This window comes from Scleropages formosus, chromosome 2, assembly GCF_900964775.1.
Source record: "Scleropages formosus chromosome 2, fSclFor1.1, whole genome shotgun sequence".
NCBI lineage: Eukaryota > Metazoa > Chordata > Actinopteri > Osteoglossiformes > Osteoglossidae > Scleropages > Scleropages formosus.
Genome location: NC_041807.1, coordinates 37,008,952 through 37,024,374, shown reverse-complemented (window position 1 = coordinate 37,024,374; position 15,423 = coordinate 37,008,952). Strand labels below are relative to the sequence as shown.

Genomic DNA, 15,423 nt, shown 5'->3' with positions numbered 1-15,423 from the left:
GGTTTTAGAGCCCAACTAGAGTTGCATTTTAGAGCCCAAACTGGGCGCTACAGCGAGTAGCGTTGCTGTCTGACCGCGCCTGGGTGGTGTGAGAGGACGTGGGTTCGATCCCTGCTTAATCTGTGTGGAGTGTGTATGTTCTGCCTGTGTGGGTCTCCTCTGTGTGCTCTGGTTTCCTCCCACAGTCTAAAGACCTGCTGTTCAGGTTCTCCCCTAGCGTGTGAGTGACAGAAAGAGTGTTCCACTGATGTATGGATGAGTGACCCCGTGTAAGTAGGGTATCTAGCAGTGTAAGTCACCGCGGTGAATAAGGGGTGTGGTCTGATAACACTACATAGAGTTCATTGGAAGTTGCTCTGGAGAAAAGCATCTGCTAGCTAAATAAATGTAAACCTTTCAAAATTGTATGTATTCAGCTAATTACTTTAGTTTTCACATTATGTGACCTTATTTTTGGTATTAAAGCGTCTAAACTGAATCAATCATGAGCGTCTGACAGTGAAAGCTCATGGAATTTTTTTCCATAGATGAATGGAAAAAAATCATAAATAACGGGAGGATTCACAGAGAAACATCCCTGCTGACGGCAGAGTGGCGAGTCCACACGCGTGCTCCATGTGAGCCTGCATGACCAGGCATGTTTTTCCCCAATGTTCCACCCCTACGCCCCTTGTGTCACGAATCCACCCCTTCGAACCCTTTCCCCGGAGCCCCCGGAACCTCAGAGGGAGGCGGGGCTTTATTTACAGTGACGGATTTCAGGGAATGAGGGGGCGCATCCTCTCCTCTCCGCATTCTCTCCCCTTTAGTCGACACATGGCTCAGCAGGATGAAACAGCTCGGTTACCAATTGAGGGAGAACGCGGGATGTCGGGGGTGGGCTGGGGGGCCGGGTGAGTCACGATGCTCACACTGATTCTTCTGGGAAAGGACAGAAGAGAACGATCCACAAACTAGTTAGTGGGTTTCCCCATCTCCCACAATGCAGCTGGACAAACAGGCAGCCAATGGAAGGGTCACGTTTACGGCCTTTATTTCACGAAGCATAACACAGCAGCGTTTCTCTTTTTTGTACATAGTGATTTATCTTTAAATAAAACAATCTTCAGAGATTAAATAAGTTACAGTATATTTTCTTCCGTATCCTCAGAGACACTTTGGTATGCAGCACTTCAACAAAAAGTCTAGAGCTACTTCAAGTACAACTGAAAGTTACTGTTGTTCTATCAAGGTTACTACTATGCTGCAGATGGGATGCCAAACTTGAGAGGTTTCCCAGAATCCCCGGACCCTCGCTCTGCCGCGGTGCCTTCTGGGAATCGGAGTTCATTACTGACGCTCCTTCTCTGCCAACCGTTTGGCTTTGTTCTGGAGGTAGCGCGATTTCCCTTCTTCAAAACGTTTTTGTTCCTCCTCATTCTCAATCTGTGAAAAAGAGAAACATGGTGTCATTGCGGGGAACTCATAATAAGCAGCAGCAAACATTACTCATCATGTGAAATCTTCAAGTGACCCTACACTCAGAGTGATCTGCTTTCCAGAAAAGTCCCATTTTGTGACTGGCTCTTACTCATCTGTTGGCTGAGTCACATGGTAGACTGCCATCTTTGACTAGGGTACATCATGGGAGAGCAGGAGATGCCCACAGTGTCAACAAACATTTTGCAAATGAGAGTCAAGGGTCAAGACAAATGTGGAGGCCAGTATTTCCTAGTCCCTTTTGAGATCTGATTCAAAGATGATCATCTCACACAAGATCTTATTACCAGCTTTACTCTACAGTGTGTAGTGCTTTGACACAGCACAACAACAAGACCCTCAGGGACCCAATGGCACCATGTTGGAGCCATCAGATACCAAGGAGACCATGTTTGCCTCCACCCAGAGACTCAAGGGTTGTCCCAGTTACAGAGGTTCCCTTTGTTCTGTTTTACACATGTCTGTGTTCTGTGACCTTCTTCTCCCTTTCAAACACTGCGTTTGATTGCCCTCAGAGAAAGCCAGTAGGCTTCTCTCATAGGAAACACCACATGAACAAATGAATTAACACAAGAAGTTTTAGGGTTGGATGTTTCACCAAAGCTCTGGGATGAGTCACCCCACTGTCTCTGCAGCCAGGTTGTTTACTTTTGTTTTCTCCTGCCGTGTTCACACATCACAGTGTGAGCGGAGGAAAGCTGACAGTAAAGAGGAGTGTTGCCTGTAACAACACACAGCCCTGTGCAGGCATGTAGTGCATAGCGTTGGTACAGCCGGGAGGAGAGCCCTCGTACCAACCATGAACCCCCGGAAACCAGTCCTAGTCCAACCACTGCACTCATCAGTGCCGAGTGTGCTCCCTTGCATGTGTGTGTGGGGTGTGTTCTTCATGCTCGTTTGGCCTGCACTAACGATTCCAGCATTGCCCTGGCTCCTCGCTTGTCCCGCTCTCCTAGCGAACAGCCCCCAAGCCTGTTAGACCCGCAACCCTTCATGAGGACTTCAAGTCAGCGAAGCTGTGCCACTAGCATCTTGACCAGTCCTTTTTAATTGGGCACATCCTCTATTTCTTTTTTACTAAATTTTGTTGCTTTGCAAGTTCAAAAAACATTTTTTATTTTAATGAGCTGATTTTGGACTGGAGACTAGTGTCTGGTTGTAGTACCCACAATGGTTACTGTGAGCAGAGATATCTGGATAAATAAGAAGGGCTTAAAAGAAAGCAGCCGAATGAGGGGTGTATCAGAGACATAGGCCAAGCATGAGGGAGTGCTGGACAAGGGACACTGATGTTTCTGCAAGAGCCAAGTGTCATTTTAAGGATCAGAGGACTGGAATTTTTAAACCAGGGTTGGAAAACCTTTACACTAATTTCTGAAAGTAATTATTCAGACAGTAAGAGTGATACTATGCTATGGGGACAGCAGGTAGCATAGGGGTCAGAGCGATTGTTTTGCAATCAGAGCACCCAGGATGAAACCCCACCTCCTGATGTGACATCCTTGATCGAGGTAGTTGCCATAAAAAAAAAAAAAAAAAAAACCAGTTGTAGAAATGGGTAAATTATTAGAGTACAAACCTCATATTGTCGGCCGTGGTGGAGAAAAGACTGAAAAAGTTCAATGAATAGCGATAATAAATCGGATAATAATTATAATACACACCAAAACTTGCAAACCTGCACCTCAAACCCGTGAGGAAATCATTTGACAAGCCGGGTTTACGCTACCTTGGTCTTCGATGTAGACTGAACAGCCTTGCCCTGCAAACATGTATTCTAACCTTGAGATGCCAACATTCAGGTGCACTGGTTAGGCTGCAGATCCCAACAGTCAAAACAAGCAAATCTGGCAGACAGAACCCACTAGAAGGTTCTCATCTCAGATAAATTGTGACTGAACACAGAAAGAGAGATGGTTCAAAGGGAGGAAATACTGGCAAGAAGCCATGAATTAGTTATATTACAAAAGTCCCACAGGGCAAGCTTTGGGAAAGTTAATTTCGGAGTAGGCTATAAAAACAGGCTCCTTCAGTGCAGCATCCCACTTTGTCCCGGAAAAAGAAATCGCAAAGGGCAGCTTTGAGGACCTTGAAGGTAAAGTTTGTAAACCTATGTGACAGCGACAAAAAGGCTAATTAACTTTTCTCATAATACAAAAATCCGGTGCACAACATGTCACAGCAATACACTAAGACCAACCATTCTTTCATCTGGCTTATACAAAAGCCATGCCTTCTGAAAGAACTTGGATGACTGTGCTTTCCTTTTATGTACAGTACATCTGCGGCTAGTCTGTTTAGCAATTAAATTTTTATGAGAAAAGGAATGCTAGACAGTTGTACTTATTTAGAAGATAACACAGTGAAAGACACCTTCATTTGCAAAGCAGACAGTGAAATATACTGCACTTCAATTGTTTGGTCAGTTTCAAACTAAAAATGACATACACGAACACACATCCTTGAAACTAGGCTTGTCTGGGTAAAAAACACAGAAACTGGATCGGATCTGAAGGGTTGAAGTTGGTCTTCTTGACCAAAGAATCAAAAATGAAATGTTTGGGTTCAACCTCTAAGTATTTGTAGTATGAGTTGTGCCTGCATGATTCTCACTGCCCACCATGGAGGCGGCAGCATCATGCTGTGGGGCTGCTTTCATGATAGAGCTGGTGATCTCCACCAAGTGCACAGCAATCTCAACCAGCACAGCTATATTTATTCATTTAGCTAACGCATGTCTTCAAAGTGGCTTACAACACTAATCTACCTGCCAATATTTACCCCCTTACACAGCCGGGTAATTTTTAGAGTATGTATCTTGTTCGATGGCACTATGGCTGGAGAAGGGAATCAAACCTGCGACCTCTGAGTCCAAAGGCAGCAGCAGCTCTAACCGCTATGTTACCAGCTGCCCCTGTACAACACACTTCAGATGTACACTGTTCCATTGAGATTAGGGCTAGCTGGACAGTTCTATGTTCTTCAGCAAGACAACAATCCGAAACTCTCCTCAAAGTTGTGCAAGAACTACCTGGCTGAGGAAGACAGTGAAGGACAACGTTTGACTGGTACTGCAGAGTTGAACCCACAAGTTTTCAGTCAAAAGTGGAAATAGTAAACAATGATGGAGAAAAGATAATAGGGGAAAACTTGTCTAGCTGAGTGAACAGAAAGCACAGGCCAAGAAAGAATGGAGCAGAAAACAAAAAAATAGATGGAAGAGAAGCACATCAAGCCCAACTTGCAATGAGTTCTCGCAGTTCAAGGAATTCCCCTGTTATGAAAAAATACACTGCATTGCTCTGAAACATTAAACAACAAAACAGGGTACAGACAGGTAATGTGGAGGATCTTCACTCGCTGGGACACTTTAAAAAGTGACTGACAGCTCCAAATAATGAGACGCAACAAGGCCAGCGGTCCTGGCACCGCACATAATCGGCACAAGCAAGGTAATCGACTACCAGCTGGCGAGAGACGTAGCTCGATCTTGCCTGCAGGTGCTTCATCAACAGTGCCTAACTTCAGACAGCTGAGGAGAAGCAGCACTCGCGGGGACTGTAACAAGATCTGAAGTGCTCAGTGATGGAGCAGATGCACAATGAGTGCAACATAACAGAGCTCTTTCAGTTGCGCTCATCCATACCTCCTTTCAAGGTTACGGGATGAGGGCTACAAACCTGCCCGAGGCAATGATGGCACACACCGTACAGATCACTTTTGACACAATCCTCTGCAACACTTTCACATAACATGTGTTCCATTTCTTTCAATACATAGCTGAAGTTATTATTGAAGCATTCCAGTGTTACCAAGTTCCATGTACCCTATGTTGTGACTCATTCAGCATATGCTTATCTCCAAATTGACTTACAGTTAACCACACCTACAATTTTTTAACAGCTGGGCAATATTTAACCAGAGAAATTTAGGGTAAGTACTTTGCTCAAGGGTACTACTGCAGTTGGTGGGATTTGAACCTGCAACCTTTGGGTACAAAGACAGCAGCTCTAACCACTATGCTACCCCCTTTGTTACTTCACCTTATTTCGAGTTCAAATGTGACCTCAAGCAAGGCTGTTGACCTCCCCCAAGACATCACTGAACAGAAGAGCTGGGGATTGGATGGTGATGGATTTTCTGAAAACATCTCACATCATTGACAAGTGGTTCTAAGCTGAGGATGGTCTAATACTTTAAAAGAAAAAAAAACAACTAACATTCTGTAATAAGTCTAGGACTGCAGGTGCACAGCGGTTAAGGACCCACAGTGGTAACCCAGAGACATCAATTGCTGCAGAGCCTTTTGATCAAGTTAATTAATCAGAATTATTCTATTAAAATATCCAACTGTCTAAATGGATATTGCAAATTGCTTTGGATGCAAGTATCAGTTAAGCGACGAGGTAATGATGATAGCATTGCGTTTTATTAGGTAATTTGCATAATGGAGACTTCCAGAACTTGCTGTTAAGTTTTCAGCTTGGTGGAACCCAGACACAACGTGAATCACGGTGCTCGGAATTAGCCAGCGCTGCAAACTTCGAGTGACGCGCCACCTAATCTCAATTTATTACTAATATTTTTTTTAATATCCTGACTTTCGATGAGAGAGGCAGCCAGAAGAAAAGTCGACGGCTCACAGACCGTAGCCTGGTCTGACCGGGTTGTGCTATGGTGGGTGAGGACGCAAACTGGCTGTCGCTTCCGATGGGGTCAGTTATCAGCAGTCGAGGGCGGAGTCTCTTCATCCTATTGATACCCGCCGCCGCTCCCCAGGCGATGCTTGGCAACAGCAGCGAGATGTCAGACAATGAATGTTTTCTTTCGGTCGACCGCAACAAAAAGGCTCCCCAGAATTAATGTCTAAACATCTGCTATGGAGGTCTCCTTAAAGGGTTGAACCACTGAACAGCCATGAAGTGAAAAGGCCTCTGGGGAAGTGAGGTGATGACTGCTCTCTGCTCTTTGTCCTCTGTGGAGGACAAAAAGGCGCGCCGAAAGATCAAAGAGCGGCACGCCGCCGGCTTAGCATCGCAGGTCTCCCTTAGGCTCGACGTGAGGATGGTGGAGACGAGGGCCGTTTAGCGTTAAAACCACGCGCGAGCCCCGCGTACAGCCTCTTCCGGAATTTTCCGCCACTTCCTTCCTGGAGAGAGGACCACTGGATTACCAGTTTCAAATTTAGCATGGAAGTTGGTGTCTGTCACCCCGTTATAAAGCGCAACCTTTATAACCTATCATTATCTTACTCACACACACGCAGACGTTCGCAGACACACACGCGAAGAATCGCACAAGTGCTCCAGCGCTTAATTAGCCAAATTCCGAGTCACTAACAGCATCCTGCAGAGGACATAATGACCTGTCTCCCCGAAGGCCGGAGAGCCTGTGGACTTCGTAATTACCGCTCGCACCCGGCTCACAACAGCCCTGAGGCAGCAGCTGGCCAATAAGGAGGGCAATTAAAGCATATTTCCTCATTGTTAATTAAAAAGATGGACGGGTGCTCGAGTCCCGCTGTGTTTTCTTTACCTCCAGTGGAAATTGAGCAAATTCCACATCTGAAAATATTTCCGAATTTATTTCACCCAGCTCTTATTCAGCTGCTTACACATGCGCTGTTTACATGAGGATGTTGGCCAGCAGGTGGCGTAGTGGTTAGAGCTGCCACCTTGCACTTGAAGAACTCAGGATAAGCTCCTAGTACCCAAGGTCAGCTAGTACCCTTGAGCAAGGTATTACCAGATTGATACAGTAAAAATTACCCAAGTGGAAATGGGTAAAGCAGAGTGAGTAGCTTTAGAGAAAAGTGTCAGTTTAGTTATTCATTTCACTGACAATGTTAAGCAACTGACAATTGATTTAAAATTGTAAAAACAGATTAAATATAAATATAAAATATAAAATAAATGTGAATGTTTCACCCTTGAAGCACAAGACTGGCCAAGTTAAATTTATCCCCAGTAGACTGCTGATAGCAGTGACCACTTTAAATTTTTTTTTTTTTTTTTTTTTTTTTTATAAATAAGTTGTATTTGAAAAAAAGTCATATTTACCTCTCTTTCTGTGGTTCCATGTTATATTATGTTACAAAAGGGTTCAGGTTTGCTGAGAACATGCACTCAATGGAACTGGGGTTTTTCAAAGCCTTCTTTTACACGGCGCTGCTTTGTCAGGTGGCAACTAGCAAAACATTATTTCAATGTCTTTACCCTCCTCTAGGGCTCCATCAAAGAGGAGCACGGCTGCGTGTGCACGTTCACGGGGGAATCGTGCATCAGGCACGCCGGGCGCATGCCTGCAAATGTGTGTGTCGCTGGATCGAAAATGCCCAACGTCAATCACAGGATCAATAGTTTATTATCTTCATCGGCGCAAACGTGAATACACTTATAAGCATATAACCAAACTAAGCAATGATTGTACGGATTGTCCGACCACACAAATCAATGCATGCACGACCACATGCATCTTTAATCATTTATACATTTTAAGTATTCATAATAACAGCAATAATAATAATGATGATGATTATTATTATTACTACCTAACTCAAGGTATGCAAAATACAAAATTATGGAGTTAAAAGATTGTACGAGAAAAGGAGGTGAGTACTGAGGAGTACTGACCCACAGAGACTGCTGAGAACCATAAATTAGCTCCCAAACTTTCTCAGTAAATTGAAGGGTGTGTGTGGGGGGGGCAGGGCCACAATTACACAGCCCACCGGTCTCCAGTGAGGTGAGAATATCGATTCAATGTCCAGAACAGAGTCTGCACAGTAAATAAGACTATACTAACACTGTGAGGGTCCTGTGGCACTGAATGGTACCATTTTGCCCACCTTTGTATCAGCGACCAGGTTCGATCCGCAAAGCGTCCAAAGTTTAACAGACCTCCGGACACTGGGATGATGCAGCACAAACCGACTTCATTATTAATTACACCGTTTTGTTTTTGCTCTAAAGAGGTATTACGGCTGTCTATTTGTGAGGTTTTCATTAGGTTTCCAGATGTTGTAAATAAATTAAAGCTCACTTGTCAAGTTGCTATAGGAATAATTAAGAAATTCCTCTTATAAAAAATATGGCATGTTGCTCAGCAGCTGGGAAAACTGATGGAATTGAAGGCATTTCACCTCTTAGTCACCACTGTTAGACTCCTATGTTGAGTGACAAACTTTTCTTTCAGTACCTATTATTACAAGTTGTTATTCCTTCATTAAAATAACATGAGAGAATATGACTCAGGGCGTGAATGCACATTACATTTATTTATTCATTCATTCATTCATTCATTCATTTTTTTTTTCCTCCACATTTATTCATTCAGCAGACTTTTTTTTTTTTTTTTTTTTTTAAACAAATGAGATATGGCCCATGGTTACAAATTGTGTACTTTGCAATAAACAAAGAGCTTTCGATACAGACGTGTGATTGTTGATGTGCAGTCAGTTTGTCCAACACAACCATTTTTGCACACATGAGGAGCTGCTCAGGGAACATGAACAGCAATTTATAAGAAATACAATGGTAATCATGACAAACAATTTAGTGTAAGTTTACTGAGCAGACAAGAGATCAGGAGAAAAGTGGGGGTGAAAGAAATGAGTTTTTACCCTTGCTGAATATGGAAAGGGATTCAGAAGCTGTGAGGGAAAGTGGGAGCTCATTCCACTATACTGGAGCCAAACCCGATAACCTATGGACTTTTGATTTTGGACCTTTCATGTGTAGGATGAGGTGGAGGAGGATGGCACTCTTGCTTGATGACGGGAGTGATTATATCCAAAAGTCATAAAAGGTTCCATTGAAAATGTCTAAGTCAGTTCCCCTGTTTCTGTAACTGCAATCTGCTATACTTATTATGCAAAATATGCATGACAAAAAAACCCCTTCAGGCCACCAGAAAGCAACCACTAAAAACAATACCGATGAGAGTGGTATAACTGAAACCATGCGATATCTGCACTCACCGGCCACTTTATTAGGTGCACCTGTTCAACTGCTCGTTAACGCAAATATCTAATCGGCCAATCACATGGCAGCATCTCAATGCATTTAGGCATGTAGACATGGTCAAGAAGATCTGCTGAAGTTCAAACTGAGCATCAGAATGGGGAAGAAAGGTGATTTAAGTGACTTTGAATGTGGCTCGGTTGTTGGTGCCAGATGGGCTGGTCTGAGTATTTCAGAAACTGCTGATCTACTGGGATTTTCACGCACAACCATCTCTACGGTTTACAGAGAATGGTCAAAAAAAGAGAAAATATCCAGTAAGCGGCAGTTCTATGAGCGAAAATGCCTTGCTGATGCCAGAGGTCAGACGAGAATGGCCAGACAGGTTCGAGCTGTTCGAGGCAACAGTAACTCAAATAACCACTCGTTACAACCGAGGTATGCAGAAGAGCATCTCTGAACGTGCAACATGTCGAACCTTGAAGCAGATGGACTACAGCAGCAGAAGACCACACCAGGTGCCACTCCTTTCAGCTAAGAACAGGAAACTGAGGCTACAATTTGCACGGGCTCACCAAAACTGGACAATAGAAGATTGGAAAAACACTGCCTGGTCTGATGAGTCTTGATTTCTGCTGCGACATTCAGATCGTAGGGTCAGAATTTGGTGTAAACAACATGAAAGCATGGATTCATCCTGCTTTGTATCAATGGTTCAGGCTGGTGGTGGTGGTGTCATGGTGTGGGGAAAATTTTCTTGGCACACTTTGGGCCCTTTAGTACCAATGGAGCATCGTTTAAACACCAGAGCCTACCCGAGTATTGTTGCTGACCATGTCCATCCCTTTATGACCACAGTGTACCCATCTTCTGATGGCTACTTCCAGCAGGATAATGCGCCATGTCACAAAGGTCAAGTCATCTCCAACTGGTTTCTTGAACATGACAATGAGTTCACTATACTCAAATGGCCTCCACAGTCACCAGATCTCAATCCAATAGAGCATCTTTGGGATGTGGTGGAACGGGAGATTCGCATCGTGGATGTGCAGCCAACAAATCTGCAGCAACTGCGTGATGCTATCATGTCAATATGGACCAAAATCTCTGAGGAATGTTTCCAGCACCATGTTGAATCTATGCGACGATGAATTGAGGCAGTTCTGAAGGCAAAAGGGGTTCCAACCCGGTACTAGCAAGGTGTACCTAATAAAGTGGCCAGTGAGTGCACTTGGGAACCAGGGGCCAGGAAAAGCGCAAGACACAAAGCGGAAGATGAAGAACAGGTCTCTTTGGAAGTGTCAAAAACAAAGAGCACCCCTCTCCCGGGGTCCGAAGCACAGGTTTGTAGTGGTTCTGTAATGGCTAGCCCACGGCTACGAAGAAAATGGGCTATGAGAGTTGGGAAAGAGAACTCCCAGAAGCCCTCATCACTAAAGATGATCGATTTCCCCCTTTGCGACACTGCAAGCAGCTGAAAGATGACAAACGTCCACCCAGCAATGGGGGAGGGGTGGGGGGGGAGGTCAAGGACAGCGGGACTACAAACAGTCAAAAGTTCCCATGATGTCAAAGGGTGACCTAACAGCACTCTTACTGGACAGAATTTCTGCCACTCATGGAGCAGCTCTGGGATGCTGACCCCATCGCCATGGTGACCACCACTGTACAAATCTGACACCGGCTGGGTCCATGAGCAGTTCATCAATCTTTCCTGGAGTGAAAGACCCTCTTGTCTTTGGGCGATGAAACAATGCAGTTACTGCAGCAGAGGGTGTAGCGGTCGAAGGATCTGGGTTCAAATCCCCAAGGATCCTTGATCAAGGTACTTACCCTGAACTGATACAGTAAAAATTACCTAGCTGTATAAATAGCTATATCCATAGCTGTAAGTTGCTGAATATGCAAACCTAACATTATAGTTGTCACAAAAATAAATATATAACAATAAAAGCGAACACTTTATGCCACGTTCATGCCGCTCGTACTTCTCGCAAGGCAATCGGACCTCATCACCTACTGCATGCTCCACCACAACAGACCTGATGCTTTCCAGACGCAACAGCTGACAAGACGTTTGTAAAAACATAATCTAAGGCCAGCTTTAAAAGTCTTCCTTCGCCAGGTTTGTACTTTCCTCCCCATCATTTCCCTGCGGCGGAAGCGACTCCCTGTGCGCGACGAGCATAAAACACGGAACGATCTGGAGCAGGATCGAGGTTCGAGGAGCGCCAAGACGGATGTCTTCCAAAGCAGCTGAGAAACTGCACCGTTACTCCTCTCTGAACACAAACCTACACAAAATGTCATCATAAAACTATTTTCTCTGCTTATGTATTCACCGCCACCTCTGTTATTTTCAAGCCAAACCTTAGGGCCCTAATGCAATAAAAATCATATTATGAAACTCATCTTTGGTAATACACCAATACACCTTACAGGCTTTGAAGAACAACGTCATGACAGAATCTAATGAGAGTTCAGAGTTATGAATAAGCCAATTTATTTTTGCATTTAAATATGACTCCTAATTTCGTTCCACTTAACCCTGAAAGGGTAACCCTAAGAATTATGACTTATGCACGCAGTGACGGTATGGAAAGCTGTACATATTGTCCAAGAATATTTATGATTGCTCATCTGTCCTGATCGAAACTACCTGTTATGATGCATAAGACTGGGTTTTACAAATGAGGCTCTCAAAAAATATTAGTATTATGAGGGGATTACATCACAATATGGCACAATATGATTACTAGCACAATATGAAGGATTACTGAAATAGTAGCTAAAATAGAAGAGCTGTGGATAATAAAGCATCCATATACATAATATAATATGTTACATTGCAATATATCATAATTAGTAGCCTGTTGGTGAGTAGAACTATTATCAAAATGCAATAAAATTTTACCAGGTTGAGATTAATTGCCAAATCCAGTTTTTATTCCTTAAAGTTTTTTGTTTAAAATTTTGTTATTTTATACATTCATAACATATGAAGGTGAGGGTTATCTGCAGTGAATGTACCACGTATCAGCGGTTAGGGTCACCAGGGCAAGACTGGATTCAAGGTCACTGGCAAAAAAGTTTGGGAATCACTTACATAAGACGTAAGAATATTTAACTTTATTTCACACAAATTAATTTCAATATAGATTCATTTAGCTGATGCTTTTCTCCAAAGAGACTTATAGCGTTAAGCTGCTTACAGTTATTTAGTCATTTATACAGCTGGGTCATTTTACTGCAGCAGCTTTGGGTAAGTACCGTGCTCAAGGGTACTCAAGCTGGAGATGGGATTCAAACCTACGACCTTTGGGTCCGGAGACGTCAACAACTACACTACCAACTGTCCCAAAAATTCCATTAGCACAGGAAGTTCTTCTTTAAAGCCTGTTCACATTTATTCATTTAGCGAACATGCTTCTCTAAAGAAAGCAACTTTTACCACAGCTATTCACGGTAAGGACCTTGATCAAGGCTACTAGAGCAAGAAGAGGGATTCGAACCTGGGTTCTTAGAGTTTAAACGTGGCAGTGCTAACCACTGCGCCACCTGCTGGCTGTTAATACATTACTTAAATATGTATGTTATATATATATATTAATATATGTGTCAATAAGTATTTGAATTCCTCATAACTGAGAAAAAAGCTGCACACATTCAAAGTGATTAATAAAGTTTGAAGCAGTACATATATAAGAAACACAGCGACGCTGCACAGGACACACACCGGGCAGGGGGGAATGAGTTGTGGCACAGATGCAACTGACGCAGCTCTGCACTTTGGTTCCCTAGGACCGCTTGTCCCGGACGGGGCCCTCCATGCCATCGCTCGGTCGTTACGCCTCCCGTTCTTATGCTAATGGAGCGCAGGAGGAGCGCCGTATTCCACATCAAAGTACGCTGATGCAATTATCAAAAGCTTTTCCGCGTTCACATCCAGGTCTGGCTTTAAAAGCAATTTGCTGTCTTTTTCTTCCTTTCTCAACTCCATCTGGTCTACCTTTTGTCCTGCTCCATTATCTTTTATTATGGTTTGTATTTTGCATTTGGCACAAGGTGAATTTGTGTCAGATGTTCGCCTGTCTATCAAATGACGAGCTGAGCGCCTTCGCGCGTCGGCAAGCCATTCCTAAAGTGCCGACAACAGACGCCACGGTGCAAATTTGCGGAGTAAATTTATGGGGCTGAGATCAGGACAGACATGTCTTGAGACTGTTCTTGGATGTGGACAGGGATTCAGCAGCCCTGAGGGGCAGAGGGAGAACATTCCATCACAGTGGAGCTAGCATTGTTTTGAAAACGTAATAAGAGTGTGCAATCTCTGTTAGCGCAGGCCTGTCGTCAAACCCGACGCCATTTCACAGCTCCTAAGTGTTCCTAAAATCCACATCTAACTGCAACTTTCGCATTGTTCTTCAGTTCCAACAAGTGGCGTAGTGGTTAAAACCATCGCTGCTTCCGCAAAGTGTTTACCCAGAACTAATACAGTAAAACTTTACCTTACTGTATAAATGGGTACATAAATAAGTAGCTTTACGTACAAACCTAACACAATATTGCTTTGCTGGATAATTATATACATAAATATACACACACAGAGTACAATTAGCAGTCTAGATGCGGTCATTAAGACGTCATCAATTCACTCGTTTCAAAATATTTTTTGAAATTTGTAAAAATATGGTAAATTATGATGAAAAGCTAGAATAAAAGTGCTATAGAAAAAAGTGCAGGGCTATGGGGGTAGTGCTACCCCCGAGGTAGTACTCTATATAAAATGTATACAAACATTACACATTTGTGTAAAAATTTTTAGAAGTACGCGCAAAAAAACACACGTCCTGCGCACAAAGGCGACCGAACGCAGGAAACCCGTACGCTCTGCAGGTGCGCAAACGCACTACCTGTTTGGGAGAGCGCTTTGACGTTCTGTGCAGATCCGGATCTCGAAGAAGTCGGCGTCGCCCAGAAAGAGCCCTAAAATAGAGCGCGCGCCATCTGCTACGCATAAAAAGTTCAAATGTCAGGAATTAATACGCTTTCCGAGGGGAGGAGCGATTAGACATTCTTTCCCTTTGAAGGGCCAGCAAGACGGTCCTGAACCGGAATGCTACGAGTCACCTTCATGGCAGTTTACTATAGTACAGTAGAGTAATGTCACCATGATTGAATGTGTCTGCGAGGCCTGTTTAAGTGCTGCCATACAACAGCTGTATCAGAAGAAATTGTGTCTAACGTTGACGGGCCAGGTGCCTCCGTTCCGACCCACCGGTCGCACATATTCGTGCGGAACCCCGAAGCGTTTCCGGAACACGACGGCCTGGCGTGCAGCGCGCGGGCCGAACCGGGGGCGAAAATAATTACAGCGCGTGCGAATCGCACGATCACACATTTTAACTCCTCGGTGACCTTTGTCGAAGACGACGCCAGCGCCTAAAAATAAACCCCCGACTCCTGTTGCTTTGGTTGCCACGGCAACCCCGCTTGTTTTAGCAAGCGAGGAGACCTGGCGGAGGGCTCGCCGGCGTGACAACGGGCGCCAAGTTCCGTTTCCTTCGGTGCCCCTCAATGCCTCATCTTGCCATTACTACGGGCAGTGTTTACATGGGGGGGGGGGGGGGGGGGGGGTGTGGTCCCATGAACCCACGGTGTGTGATGTAAAGTCATACAGCGCACCTGCCCACAGACTCATCTTCCCACTGTTGTCTGATCCCAGCGTGTGTGTGTGCGCGTGTGCGTGCACAAAGGATTAGCAGAGATGCAGTGTGTGACTCCACACCCCCCCACAGTCTCTGCCAGCCAATCCCTGCCCCCCACCCCACCCCACGCCCCCTCCAAGCTAAAATAGGAAACCCCAAAAATAGACACGGGAGCGCTCTCCCTGAAGATGGCATCACCTAAAGTCAAATTATAGCCACTGTGTCCCTGTCAATATACTATTTATACACTGGAACATGTTATTTCTGGCCACGGG

The 15,423-nt window shown here is 44.3% G+C and overlaps 1 protein-coding gene across 2 annotated transcripts in view; it reads right to left on the bottom strand.

Annotated features, from left to right (window-relative positions):
• Positions 1-998: 998 nt before the first annotated feature.
• acot7 (acyl-CoA thioesterase 7) overlaps positions 999-15,423 on the bottom strand; it is a 76,328-nt gene continuing 61,903 nt past the window's right edge. For both annotated transcript variants that reach the window (XM_018736550.2, XM_018736551.2), the window contains exon 10: positions 999-1,425. In XM_018736550.2, the coding sequence (XP_018592066.1) occupies positions 1,330-1,425 (96 nt within the window). In that variant the 3' untranslated portion in view covers positions 999-1,329. The remainder of the gene's footprint in view (positions 1,426-15,423) is intronic.